The sequence below is a fragment of the Rhipicephalus microplus genome, chromosome 2 (assembly GCF_043290135.1).
Source record: "Rhipicephalus microplus isolate Deutch F79 chromosome 2, USDA_Rmic, whole genome shotgun sequence".
In the NCBI taxonomy this organism is placed as follows: domain Eukaryota; kingdom Metazoa; phylum Arthropoda; class Arachnida; order Ixodida; family Ixodidae; genus Rhipicephalus; species Rhipicephalus microplus.
In genome coordinates this window covers 42,228,304-42,242,538 of record NC_134701.1, presented here as the reverse complement: position 1 = coordinate 42,242,538, position 14,235 = coordinate 42,228,304, and the positions used below count along the sequence as shown (strand labels likewise).

The 14,235-nt window shown below is 45.8% G+C and overlaps 1 protein-coding gene across 2 annotated transcripts in view; it reads left to right on the top strand.

The window, feature by feature from the left end:
• LOC119169114 (protein O-mannosyl-transferase Tmtc3) overlaps window positions 1-14,235 on the top strand; it is a 488,628-nt gene that overhangs the window by 258,257 nt on the left and 216,136 nt on the right. For both annotated transcript variants that reach the window (XM_075886398.1, XM_037420216.2), the window contains exon 12: window positions 10,145-10,282. In XM_075886398.1, coding sequence (XP_075742513.1) covers window positions 10,145-10,282 — 138 coding nt within the window. The remainder of the gene's footprint in view (window positions 1-10,144; window positions 10,283-14,235) is intronic.

Below are 14,235 nucleotides of genomic sequence, written 5' to 3'. Positions count from 1 at the left end.
GCTTTGGTTACACTGGCTGCTGTAGCTCCCAAACCACAGGATGTTAACCATAGGAAACTCTACGATGTAAATGACCAGCCGCTAATTCAACATGGCAGCAAAGGCGTCGGCGGTGGATCACGTCAGTGCTATAGCAAACTACCTGTGCACGACGTGAAAGCCCACGGTTTTCACAAGGACGCGTTGATCAAGAGCCTGGTTTGTATTAGGATCGCTGAAAACCCTGGAAGGAGGTTCAGCAGCAGCGAGTCAGCATGCCCTAACGTGTCTTGTTTTTTTTCTTTTGCACTGCCAGCTGAATTCATCACCGCCGCTGCGTTCGCTCGTATCATTTCTGCTGGCGTATCTTCTGAAACAACATTTGCAAAGGTGTAAACTGTTTCTTTACAGTGCTAGAACTCGGTACGAACTTAAATTCTCAGGAAACGGGTAAATTGGAATGAATTCTCAAGCGGTGATAGCGGCGGCAGTGGTGGCATCTACGAGAGACAGAATGCCTGTGAACGTTTCCCACGAGCTCGGACGTAGACTTCGGGCCGCTTTGGCATTTTTCACTTGAATTGTTCCATGTAAATTCTCCAGGACTGATTTTTCTTTGTAGTTTTCCAACTGCTTAAGTGGCGAAGCAAGTGAAATTCCCGTGAGCTTTGCCGCTTTGGCTCCTTTTGATGTAAAGTGTGAATGCACCACGACAGCAGCGTGAGTGAGAAAACCGTGGCACTTTCTTAAAAATTCAGTTAACAGGCTCTGAATTTTTTTTACACCCCCCAAACAATATTGGCAAATCGTAAAGTAGGCTGCAGCGATCCCGTTTTGTGAATATTACAGCACAGCGCGCCGCGAAAACCCTCTATTTCGAAAAAAAAATTACCGGGCATCGTTCCTGCGCCTGACTAATGCCGCTCCACACGCAGTGATGTCAACTTGGCGATCAGCGACGCGACGCAGCAAGCAGCTCGTCGATTGGTCTAAACCAGGCCTCAACAAACGCTAGTGAAATAAATTACAGTTCTTGTTTCCACGGTATCCCCAAAGCTATGGCATAGTTATTCAATCATACGAGTAGCCAAACTCCCTATAGGCTCAGTGTATCGAAATTCGGACACGTCACTGGCCCAGTTTTTAGGAATGAGCAGATTGTCCTTCCACCTGTTGATAAGCACACTAACTATTAAACGCAATATTTGTGTTTTGTGTTGCTGCTCCCAGATGCAGGACATTCTGCTGATTGCATAAAAATCAGGCCAACTGCATGTCCGGTTTTGGAATACAGTTTGCTGCAAATCGTTATCAGCTGCGAATCGGGCGAATGGGCAGCGGAGAATTATCAGCACTGTGTGAACAGTAAACAGCCAGGCATCTCGGCAACCAGAAGTGTGTTGCTACTCATCGAGTACGTCGATGACGTCAATTGCTGACATCGTGGCACGTTGCCGAAGAGGGTGAAGTCGCTACAACAGGCTACGTTATACCTTCCTCTGATGCAGAAGGGTGGTGAGACAGCGTGAAATTTTGAAACCAGCTGAAAGTGATGTTCTAACCCCAGTAACTTGTTTAATATAACATGTGCTAGCAAAACTCTTGCAGCAGCATGTTCACAAAGTAAAAGTACACATATTTCTCTTTATAACAATTCTTGCACCTTGGGGTTGTTTACTGGTCTTTTAACAGAGGGTAAAAGCAGGCAAGTTCAAAGGAACATTATTTCACTCTATTTAGTATGTACTTGTTTTTCAGTTATTGCTTAGAATAGTGAGAAAATTTTATTGTACAAACGTCTTCCCTTTATTTCCACTGTGTCTCTTTCTTCGCCCCTCCTGCTTGGTCTACGGACTGCAGTATGTACTAAATAAAAAAAAAACCATCAGAGTCTTTTTTCAGCAAACAGGAGTTGCCAATGAAGTTTTTTTTTCATCTTTAAAATCAACTTTAGCTTGTTTTTGATTCATACGAATGTCATTGGTACCGTTATTCGGGGAGGCGATTGCCCGACTGATTTCAAGGGTGGACGTGTCAGCCCCCCAAAATGCATTACGAAAGCACGGACAATTTAGAAGTGGTCCCTTTTTGTGCGCCAGTAAATGCTAGTTGTGGTCCAAAGAATGAGGCACAGCTGAGAGTTGATAACAAAAAAAAAAGTATCTTCTCAAGTACGGCAGAAGAAACAACACACAAACATGCACACTCGGCAGTGATCCAATACAATATGTCATCAATCATAAGATACTCAAAACAACGTGCTATACAACACACTAAGATACGCTCAAAACAACGAGCACAAACAACATGCACTACAGTGCAATTTCATGCATTAACTAACCAAGACACTCATAGACTAAAATGTTTGTTGAGCCTATTCATTCTTAAGTTCTTGGAACAAAGCTTTAATGCTTGTCTTCAAGGAAACACGCACTCAAATTGCAGCGCTGGTGGTCGTTCGGCTGCTTCCGAAGTTTCTCTCCCAGGAAACCTCGTGTCGTCAAATGTCCGTGCTTCATTAACAAAACTTCCTTTCTGTGTTAACATGTCGGCCACTCACATGCTGTGACTGTAGAACACGTCTTCTCCCATGGGTGGTAAGCACACACGTTTCCCCTGCTTGTAACACAAGCCTTCACCCGCAGGTGAAAAACTTCATTCCTGCTCTTCACACACTGGCGCAAAGCTATCTTCATCTCCTGCTGCGGCTCCCTTCGCTGCTAGTTTATATGCACTCGCCCTGGGTTCTAGAAGTTTCTAGATGTTTCGTCGGCATGCCGCACAGTCAAGGCTGTGGAAAGGGCGGGACCTCTCTCTTGACGTAACGCAACTCTGCATCACCACGCCCCTTTTCTTCAAGATGTTTCCAGAGATCGCTCGGGGGCAGATACGAGGAGGTGGGTCGGCATAGCGGCGGCACCTTCGAGGGGTGAAGAAGGCGTGCGTGTGGCGTCGTTTAATGTTTGTTTTTTCGCTGTGCCATCCTCTGTCGTGCTCGAGCAGTGCTCCGTATTGTCACCACTGTTAGAATTCAAAGGTACGCACTTTGTTCAGCGCTCGTTTGTAACAGTGCCCCCTACTTTAAGAATGTTACCTCATAGTATTCTAAACAACACAAATGAGTGCAAACAATTGCCACACAACAAAATCTGTAGCATAGTACATCGCTCATAGAGCATCGCATTCACAACACAACAGTTATAATAATTCACATTGATATCCACATTGACATGGTAAGGCAGGGGGACACAATCTCCCCAATGCTATTTACTGCGTGCTTACCGGAGGTTTTCAGAAGCCTAGAATGGGAACAGTTAGGGATAAGAGTTAATGGAGAATACCTTAGTAACCTGCGCTTCGCCGATGACATTGCATTGCTGAGTAACTCAGGGGACGAATTGCAACTCATGATTACGGAGTTAGACAAGGACAGCAGAAAGGTGGGTCTTAAAATTAATCTGCAGAAAACGAAAGCAATGTACAACAACCTCGGAAAGGAGCAGCGCTTCGAGATAGGTAATAGTGCACTTGAAGTTGTAAAAGACTATGTCTACTTAGGGCAGGTAATAACCGCAGAGCCTAACCACGAGATTGAAGTAACTATAAGAATAAGAATGGGGTGGAGCACATTCGGCAAGCACTCTCAAACTATGACAGGTAGATTGCCACTATCCCTCAAGAGGAAGGTATATAACAGCTGTATCTTGCTGGCACTTAGCTACGGAGCAGAAACCTGGAGACTTACAAAGAGGGTTCAGCTCAAATTGAGGACGATGCAGCGAGCAATGGAAAGAAAAATGGTAGGTGTAACCTTAAAGAGCAGAGTGGATTAGGGGACAAACGAGGGTTAAGGATATTATAGTTGAAATAAAGAAGAGGAAATGGACATGGGCCGGGCATGTAGCGCGTAGACAGGATAACCGCTGGTCATTAAGGGTAACTAACTGGATTCCCAGAGAAGGGAAGCAGGTTAGGGGGAGACAGAAGGTTAGGTGGGCAGATGAGATTAAGAAGTTTGCGGGTATAAATTGGCAGCAGCAATCACAGGACCGGGTTAACTGGCGGAACATGGGAGAGGCCTTTGTCCTGCAGTGGACGTAGTCAGGATGATGATGATGATGATGATGACATTGATATTCAATGTCACAACTCTTGAAATATAATCACAGGTACATGAGTACAACACTTCATCACAGATTTCAAACAATTCAGATTTACAAGGGTCTCTCTTTACAACACTTCTGCAATCATATCGATCACATCACGTCACCGCATCAGACACTTAGGGTCACTCGACATGCATGACACATGATAACAATAACACAACACATTGAGGTTCTCCATTGCCAAACACACTCCTGTTTAACCTCAACAGCTATCCTATATGCTCCTTGTTGCGCTTGCGCCCTTGCTTGCGATGGTCGCTTGATCTATTCTTATTTTTCTTCAGTCTGTTCTGACGAGCCGTTTTGAACGACACTATATGAGGCAGCGTCTGTACTATCGTTGACACCTTTGACACTGTTAAGGTATCATCACGCTCAACCGGTCAAGGCTGGTTCTTCGCAAGCTTGTACACAACACGGCTTTAGGCATGGCTAGCCGACTTCGAAGTCTTTTTACTCTTTGCCGACAGTGGTAGTTTTGCTGAAGTTTCACCTGCACGACATTTTTTCCCGCCTGAACCTATGACCTCATGGCTGACTTTTCCTTGCACCACAGCTTCATCTTAGCTGGCGTGAAATTCGTCTCAAGATTCTCCTCCACTGTATCTCGCGGTCCCTGTGTTTACGAGGGCTCAATCTTCAGGTCTTCCCCCAAACATTCTGGATTGTTCGGCCCTCATGCTCCATCAATGGTTCTGATGATGAGGTCGTACAAGAGGGTCGTCATGCACAAGGTTGTAATCTTCCTGCGAAAGTAAGGTGTCTCGATCTCAATCTCAGCATCAAGAAGCATCCGAGTTGAACCGTGCATTATGTAAACCGGCCTAGTTCTGGCTTTTAATTTGCTTTACCACAGCAAGTTCCTCCACACAATAAAAGTGGAGCTTCGGGTGTCTCTTGACACTGTAATCATTTTGCCCGCAACTTTCCCACGCAGTGTTGGCATTCCCTTCTAGCACCTGTCACCGTGTCGTCATCACAGCACCCACAATGGGAAGTTTCTGCCCGCTTTTGAGCTCCTCAAATTTGTCGCTGATGTCATCATCATCTTCTGTTGGCACCTGCACACAGGATACTTGGTGGGTTTTATTCTTCGTTACAACATGCGTCTGTCTTGTGCTCAGTCCGACCACATTTAAAACATTTCGTTACACTGGGACGCGTAAAGTTGATTCGACAAGTGTTAGCACAATGACCCACTCAGTTGCACAGAAAGCATCATGTAACATGCTGCGGTGCATGCTTCTTTTATTCGAGTATCGATTTGTTCTAATCTTTGGGAAACTGCTCCTTAACTTTGGCCAAATTTATGCCACCTTGTGCTTCCAAGAACTGATCGGCCAATTCAAGCATGTCTTCAAGCTACGTAGCTTTCCTCTCTTTCAAGTACAGCTACAGGCTCGGTTGGCAACTGATGAGAAATCGTTCTCTATGCTCACCGTACTCCTGTGCTATCACTGAAAGTTCGAGCCATCTGTCAAAATAATTGCTAAGTCGGGTGGCGTACTGGGTAGCTGTCTCACCATGAGCTAGTTTTTCCATCTGAAATCTGTCTCGGAAGCCTTTCACAGTGGATCTGAATAGCTTCAGTAAAGCAGATTTTACTTTTCTATAGTTAGCTGCATCGGTTGGTGTCAGCCTACCGAATACACTGAATTTTTCGCCACTCAAACAAGTATTCAAAGCAGTTGCCATCGATGCTCCAGCCAATTTCAGCTCCTGGCAATCGTTTCAAATCGGTTAAGGTACGCACCGAGGTCGTCTTTTCTCTCGTCAAATGCTACAAGCAGTTTAGTTGCATTTAAGGGGAGATGCTCCTCGAAAAACTTTTTCTTCAGATATTTGTGACAGCTCAATGAAACTTTCACCAGTTATAGAGTTGGAGCTCCTCTTTTCAAATCTGCTTTTCTTTTTTTCATGGCTCATTTAGTTAATTTTTTGCAGACCATGCATTTGTAAAAACAATGCATTCTTGTGCAAGCTTAGGCAACAATAGTAAGCACAAGAAAGCTCTAAAATATAGCCAATGGTGCTCCTAATAAATTGCAGAATTCAATAATGCAAAGAAACATTGTGTAACATTTGTGTTCTGGCCTAGGAAAAAATTCTAATGCTGAATTTGAGTTTTACCATATTCAAGGAACAAGCTTCTGAAATAATCCAGCTGAATATGCTTTGGAGACCTTTGAAAGTTGTTTATTTGAATTCAGGACATGTTAAATTTTAAGTACGCCAAGTTTCATTGCAATCCGACTACGTAAAGCGTACAAATTATAGTGCACAAGCTCTGAAAACGCCAAAAAATAAGGAACTGAGAAAAAGCGGTTTGAAAGTTCAAAAACATGTTTAATACTATACTCTTCAACCAATCTGAATGAAATTCACAGAGAATGTCAGCAAAGCTATCTTGAAAAAGTTGACAGTTTCAGAATAACCCAGCACTATATATTGGACCCTTACAGCCTCTGCAAGTTGTCTCCTCCCGGCGAGCATTTTTTTTTTTTTTTTCGTTACTGCGGCGACGGGCCGTTGCTCTTGGGCTCATTCGAGGTTTCGGCGGCGGTATGCACTTTTTTCTTTTGCTAATGGCAGTTCTTGTGACGCACCGGTTTTTTAACACCAATGATTGCACAAAACCCGCACAAGCTGCTCGTGTCCGATGCCGATCGCACGCGGTGCGGCCACCGACTTCACGCTCACAGCGAAGCTGTCCCGTGCACTGCTGCTGGCGGACGTCTCCTCGCTTCCACTGCATGACTGATACACGCGGCTTGACGCATACGTGGACGAAACAACAGTTGCAGCACATGCGTCATTTCGGCGCCTAAGTTCCGAAAGCGATGCCAGTCCTTATCGTCTACTTGCCATTACTCAAATAGACAGCTCGCACCGCCCGCAGTTGGAGCATACTACGCCACTGACGAGGTTCTGCATCGCATCGGTCTCACAAATAAATGTGCTTCCGCGTTCGTCTGACACTTGCTTGAGTCGTCGAACATTTTTATCTTTCACTCTGAAGCGCTGATGAAGTCATCGACGGTAGGAATAAAGCTCGAACAATGCAAATCGGGTGCGTCGCTGCTGCCGACGCTAGGCCTAGCAGCAGACGGACCTCTCGCCGGCGCTCACTGTTTGCGTTTGGGGTGCCTTCCCTCGTACTGGTGCCGCGTAACGAACTTCCGTGATCGAAAGTAGCATTTCTCGCAGGCATCCATGGCGCGGAAATAATAACTCCGGCGGTTGTGTTCGACGATGTCTCGGCGAAAGCAGGAGAACGAAGAAAGCGCTCGCATCCGGCTGTGTGGTGGAATGCTCGCAACCAACGACAGGGCTCCGATCATACCACGTGACTTCAAAGGCCCAGTCGCTACACTAGAATGCTGTGGGAAAACGATTTTTTCGTTGTATTTTTAGCGTGAATGCCGCTTTGCCGAAGCGGGCTCTTGGAGAAGAGGGTTAGGCCTACATGCCCGCGAAATTTCAAGAGCCGGCGATGCCGTAGAGCGAAGTGCCGCGTGCGTGAAAATCGGGTAACTGCGCACTTTCACGAGCCACCGCGAGTGCTTTAATTGTATTTTTCGATAACTTCTAGCTGAATCTCAGCTTTGATTTTTTAATATATTAAGGAGAAGGCTTGGAGAAATACAAAACGCAAGAAAACACAAATTCGACTTTTTCAAAAAAAATCTCTGTTTTTTGACCCGCATCTCCCCTTAAATGGAAGCTATTATCTTCTCTTTTGCTGCTCCAAATTCTAGCCTGGATGGGAGTGTAACTTCACTGCTGCAAATGGAGCTGTTAGAGTTTTATCTTGTGCTGCTACTGCCTCGTCTCAGCCATCTTCGCTTGCATGTGCCTCTCTTAGGCTTCGCTTTCTTTTTTTAACTGTCGCTTCTTCGTCTCTCTTTCTTTTTGTAACTGTTGCTTTTTTACCTCTCTTTCTACTTACGCCCTTTTTCGTTCTTTTTTTTTTTTGGCTAACCCCCTCCGTAGTTTAGCGCCAGAAAGACCCATCTTCTCACAAAGCGCAACCAGATTCTCCAGATTCATGGTGGCTCTCAAATGAAATTCTAGCCTCGTGCACGAAATTTCTGTATAACTCTGTCTATTGAAACTCTCTGTGCACTCGTTAGTGAGAAAGTCGTGCAACTTGCGGAAATCGTTCCGATAGCACTATCAACAACTTGAGGCTCTTTCTCCTTACTTTGGACACACTGCGCACCAAAAAGGTCCTGTCATGGATGCCACAATAATTGTCACTGGTCCTGTTAATTAGAGAGGCAATTGCTGGTATGATTTCAAGGGTTGACATGTCGGTCCTTCAAAACGCACCACGAAAGCACGGGCAATTTAGAATTAGTTCCTTTTAGTGCACCAGCAAACGCTAGTTGTGGTCCAAAGAATGAGGCAGAGCGGAGAGTTGATAGCGAAACGAAAATATCTTCTTAAGTACAGCAGAACAAACAAGAAACAGACATGCACACGCTGCAGTGATCCAATACAATGTGTCGCCAATCACCAGATACTCAAAATAACGGGCATAAACAACACGCACTACAATGCCATTTCTTGCATTAACTAACCAAGACGCTTATAGACCAAAATGTTCATCAAACGCATTCAGTCCAAAGCTCTTGGAACAAAGCTTCAATGCTTCTCTTCAAAGAAACACTCACTCAAAGTCCAGCGCCGGTGGTCGCTCCACTGCTCCTGAAGTTTCTCTTCTAGGAAACCTCGCCGTGTAAATGTCCACACTTCAATAATAAAACTTCTTTGCCAGTATCACGTCAGCCACTCACGCGCTTCCACTGCAAAACACGTCCTCGCCCACGGGCGGTAAGCACACACGTTTCTCCTGCTTCTAACACAAGCCTTCACCCGCAGAGTGAAAAACTTCTTCATTCCTGCTCTTCACATGCTGGCGCAAAACTCTCTTCATCTCCTGCTGCAGCTTCTTCCGCTCCTGGCTTATATACACTCGCGCAGGGTTCTAGAAGTTTCTATTCGTTTCGTTGGTACACCGCACAGTCAAAGCTGTGGAAAGGGCGGGACATTTCTCATAACGTGACGCAGTTATGCATCACCACACCCCTTTCCTTTAAGATTTTTCCAGAAATCGCTCGGCGACAGATACGAGGAGGTTGGCGGGCATAATGGCGGCGCCTTCGAGGGGGGGGGGAGAAGGCGCGCGTGTGGTGCCGTTTAATGTTTGTTTCTTCGTTGCGGCGGCCTCTGTCACAGCCGAACAGCACCCAGTATTGTCGCCGCTGCTAGAATTCAGGGGCCTGCACTTTGTTCAGCACTTCTCTGTGACAACCAATTTAGGATGATACAAATATCTTACATGCTCCCTTCAAATTCGTATCCCCATGATTCTACAGTACCCAGAAGTTTCATTGAAGCGGCGTTCATTGTGTGCAAAGTATGGAGATGTGTAAAAGCTCGTTATGTATGCATAAGTTCATCTCCCTAAATGTTCATGGCGTCGGGACTACTCATTTGGCCTGAAATCGATTTCAAATGTGTTTCGGGAACTTATTCGACCAGAAATATCATGCTCATCAAATGACATTAGTTTTTCCCTGTGACAGCAAACAAACGACATTATAAACGATTGACATTCACTGTAAATGACATTATATCTGTCGTGTGACAGTGGTATTGCTTATTCTAACCATCCGTAATGAAACCTAATAGAAGGTAAGAGAGGTATTGCAGATATTGTTTGTAGGTAGTCTTAAAGCTTATGGCAGACCGCATATCCACTGTGTGTATTGTCGACAGTAGGCAATGACTGTAGGCATATACGTATCACGCATCAATGAACTAGTCACCAGCATTCTGAACTGTGGCATTGTTCAGCTGTCGAACAATCTTTGGGCATTTACAGTTGTTTTAGCTGAAAAAAAGCCAAATTTGATTTTTGTTTACTTTTAATTGACCACACCTTCCATAAAAAGTCTGTGGAAAGGCTAAAGAGCACGTCAATGCTGCTGCAGGGAGTCCGAGTACAGCATCTTTATGGCGGGGCTCAAGGTGAACAGCCAGAATGCCAAGTTGTACAACAATGTGGGCCATGCCCTGGAGGGACAGGGGGACTATGCCCGAGCACTGGAGTATTTCCTAAAAGCTGCCAGGTGAGTGCACCCATTTGATAAATTGATGTTTACATTTTTGTGCATGGTTACCATACTATAAAATGAATGATTTTTTTTTTCTGTCTGTGTCACATTCAATGTTGTTTTAAGAGCGGTTACACTTCTTCACCGAATGGGATTAACTGTATCATCCTGAGAAAATCAAGGTAAACTGTGCCAAGCAGTCTCGTGTTTGACAGCATCTATCGCACTGTAGGCTTGTCAAAACACATTCTACTTAATTTAAGGGTCACAAGACACATCAACAGACATAGGCTTATTCAAAAGATGTAACAGCACTCGTGCATGCATACCAGTAGCCACAAAGCATGCCAAGAAGTCATGTACGATATCGATGCTGCTTATCGTGTGCGATTCGAACCGATGGCAAAATGTGCTCTTCATAAAGGCTCGTGACTTCAAGGCCAAATGATGGCAACCAAATGTGGCATTGCATGATTGTTTGACTGATGTCTGCTTATGTTGCCTGTAGCTTGTAAATCAGGCAGTAAATAAGTACATGTGTGTCACTAAATGTCTGTCACTAGACTTCAAGAAGTGTGGGCACGATTGAGGATAGCGTCTCTCAATGTATTTTTTGCACATGCGGGAATGTTCTTTTTTTTTTTGTCTCTTTTACAGCCCTCTTTCCTCTTGTATATATACTTTGTTATGCTTCTGTAAACATAAATAGTTGTTAGTGAGTGCTTGTGCTGTCCCATGTTGTTTGCTTTGCGTTCAGTGCATTCATTTCCCTGTAGCGTGCTAAAAGTTTATATGAGCTGCTTTCGTTTTTGTGTGCGCATTAACACGGCCCCCACAATGAGGCGGCTATGATTGGTGTGCCCCAGTGCGTGTAGTTTTTCAGCAGCCTAGCGCACTTAGGATAGTACACCACGCACATGTCCAAACAGTTAGATGAAGGTACGTATGCAATAAGGTTGTCAGCGATAAGTCATAATTCCGTGTTGGTCAGTGTCACTTCGCATTTTCTTTCCCGATGCTCACCCACGAAGACATGTCTACAATTGCGCGCACAAGCCAGAATTAATAATTTCCGCACTTCTCAAAAAGTTGTAAAACCTTTTGCAGTACAAATTGCACAGTATACCTTTAGTGCGCAAAAAGTTATCACAGTGCATGGTAACTGGCAAGAAAACTGATTTTTTGAGAAAAACTATTTCAGTTTCAGCAGCCTTTCTTCCATTCAATTCAGGCGCACGGCCAGGGATTGGCGCGAGGAAGAGGACTGGAGCCCTCCCGAAATTCTCCCCCTCATTGCCCCCCAGGAGTGAACATAGTCATAACACAATCGCTAAGCTTCTCGCCCCTTCAAGCAATTCTCTTATCACGGGTGCCCCCTTGCTAAAATACTCCTGGCGCCCCCTTGCTAAAATATTGATTGATTGATATGTGGGGTTTAACGTCCCAAAACCACCATGTGATTATGAGAGATGCCATAGTGGAGGGCTCCGGAAATTTCGACCACCTGGGGTTCTTTAACGTGCACCCAAATCTGAGCACACGGGCCTACAACATTTCCGCCTCCATCGGGGAAATGCAGCCGCCGCAGCCGGAATTCGAACCCGCGACCTGCGGGTCAGTAGCCGAGTACCTTAGCCACTAGACCACCGTGGCGGGGGCCCCTCGCTAAAATACTCCTGGCGCCGCCCCTGATACGATTCCAAAATATCTTCACTGAAAACTGCGTAGAAGTGCTTAGCTGTGCCTGCGGAGGTGGCGAGAATTATCTCGGAAATCGAGAAAAAACACCGATTTAAAAAATAAATGTTAGCTTCTCAACGGTGTGACCAGGTGCCGTCGCTTTGGGCTTGTTGGATAGATAATTTTTTTATGCTCAAATTCTTCGCCTCAGCTGGCTATGTCCTTCAATACCAAGCGCACAAAAAGCAAATGTCTGAAGGTTGTCTCGAGGCTTTTGATTGGTCGCGTGCACAGTGTTAGTCTAGCACACTTCACCATTGACCGAACCGAGAGAGCCTTGTCTGCCGTTTCGCGTTGCAAGGTCATGACTGTTGAAATCATGCTATTTTGTGACTAGTCCGCAATCAGTCTGTGTGTAGTCTGTGCACACAAAATGCTGCAAGCTAGACAGGCTGGCCGCTGCTAGTGGCAGCTCAGTCACAACAGTGCGATAGCGCTGTGTTCGACCTGAGTGTTGCAGACAGGCGTCTCGGACTGACTCGTGGCTATTCCCAATGGCCATAGACTCCCGCGCCGCCACGCGAAATTCAGGAGCATCCTTTCGAGGATGATCAGTAAGCAGATGCTCCCTTCTTGGGCTGTGCCAGTGTTGTACGGAACGGTGTTCCAAGAAAGACGTTCCTAAAGCTAGTTCATTTTTCGAGGAACGCCACAGTTTCATTGAGAATTGGTGGAACTGCAACGGTAATGCGTTACGTTTATGTAGGAACAGCAGAGGGAACGGCATTTCTTTTGTAAACGTTTCTTGGCGTTGAACAGGTGCACAGTATGCAGCCCATAGTGTAGAACAGGGTAGATTGGCAACGACGTGAGGCGCCACAATTAGCCTCTCACATGTCACTTAAGTATGGTGAGTTCTTAAGGTGCCCTCCACGAGCACAGGGAACTGCGCGATGCTGAGATCGACCACGTGTGGGGAGAACATGTGATTACTTTTCCTATCAGTATGATCCAGTCTGACAGCAATCAAGTGCTGTTCAGGAGTGTTGACCCACCTTGGATATTTTTCACTTGACATTCGAGAATGATCAAACACCCTTGTAAGGCTGCCGCCAGGAAAGAGTGCACTGGGACTAGTCTTTTTACCTCTGCGACTTTTCCGGTCCGCCAACTTATGAGAAGCTTTGGTATAATGTGTGTGTGTGTGTGTTCTGGCGGTTCTTGTGGCTTGTGGCCATATTCGACGCACCTGCGTGTGATTATATGGTGTCTTTGAAAGGTGGGAATGATCGTTAATCGCACATACGACAGAGGGACCAATCACAAGGCTGGAGGCCAGAAAGTTGTTGTGCTAACCACCTAATCCCGTGCAGTAACGACTGCGCATGAATGATCTTGCACCCCAGCGTAACAATAGCAAAACTATACTTGGGAATTTTATTCCTCGGAAATGTGTCCCCTCTCTGGGTACGATGTATGTTTCAAACGATTATATATGTTTTAAGTTCACGCGGTCACAGAATGCAAAGCTTCGACCCAGTTCCCGGGTGTTTTTCTCATCGCCTGTGCTTAAGCTACTCCATGGCTCAATCGTCCCTTTAGTATCTCGTGCATGCCGCCGCTCCTATCAACAAATCTGTCTTTTGACATTCAGGTGCACGCACGGATGGCAGGGAAGAGGACTGACAGTTTGTGCATTTGCTGTTCCGCCTGAACCGCGAGCACGTCAATCTCGAGTGGGCCGCGCGCTGCATCCCCCCTTGCTCTCGGGGAGCTCTGTACAGTTTTCAGTTCCCCTCACTCATCACACGTCAGCACAATTTTTGTGGCAATGCCATATTTCCGATCTTTCTTCAAAATGCTGCTGGGCCCGCCGCATACACCGCACTTCATACACTGAAACAGTTAATTCATTATCGCAAAGCTTACAACGGTGAACGGCGTTTCAGTAGTCACGGTCGCTTCCGAGTCTTGAAAAACAGATCGCTCACGTCGTCAGGCTAATGTCGACGAAAGGTCTCTCTGAATATCACTCGCACGACACTCAAGTGCCACTTGTTCAGCGTTGGAAACCAAGGGAGTGCCGACCTGCAGATCTCAAGTGTGATCGCCGCCTCTGGCTATCTTGTCCGTGATCGCGGGGGCCGTGTTCGTGATAGCGTTGGCACAGCCAGCTTTTTCCATGTACTCGGCAGCAGAGGGTTTCGCTGATAAGACGCTGCATGCTTTCAGATGCCGTTCTTGCTTCTTTCCGAACGCATGAGCAGTATGGAAGTTTCGATGACCAC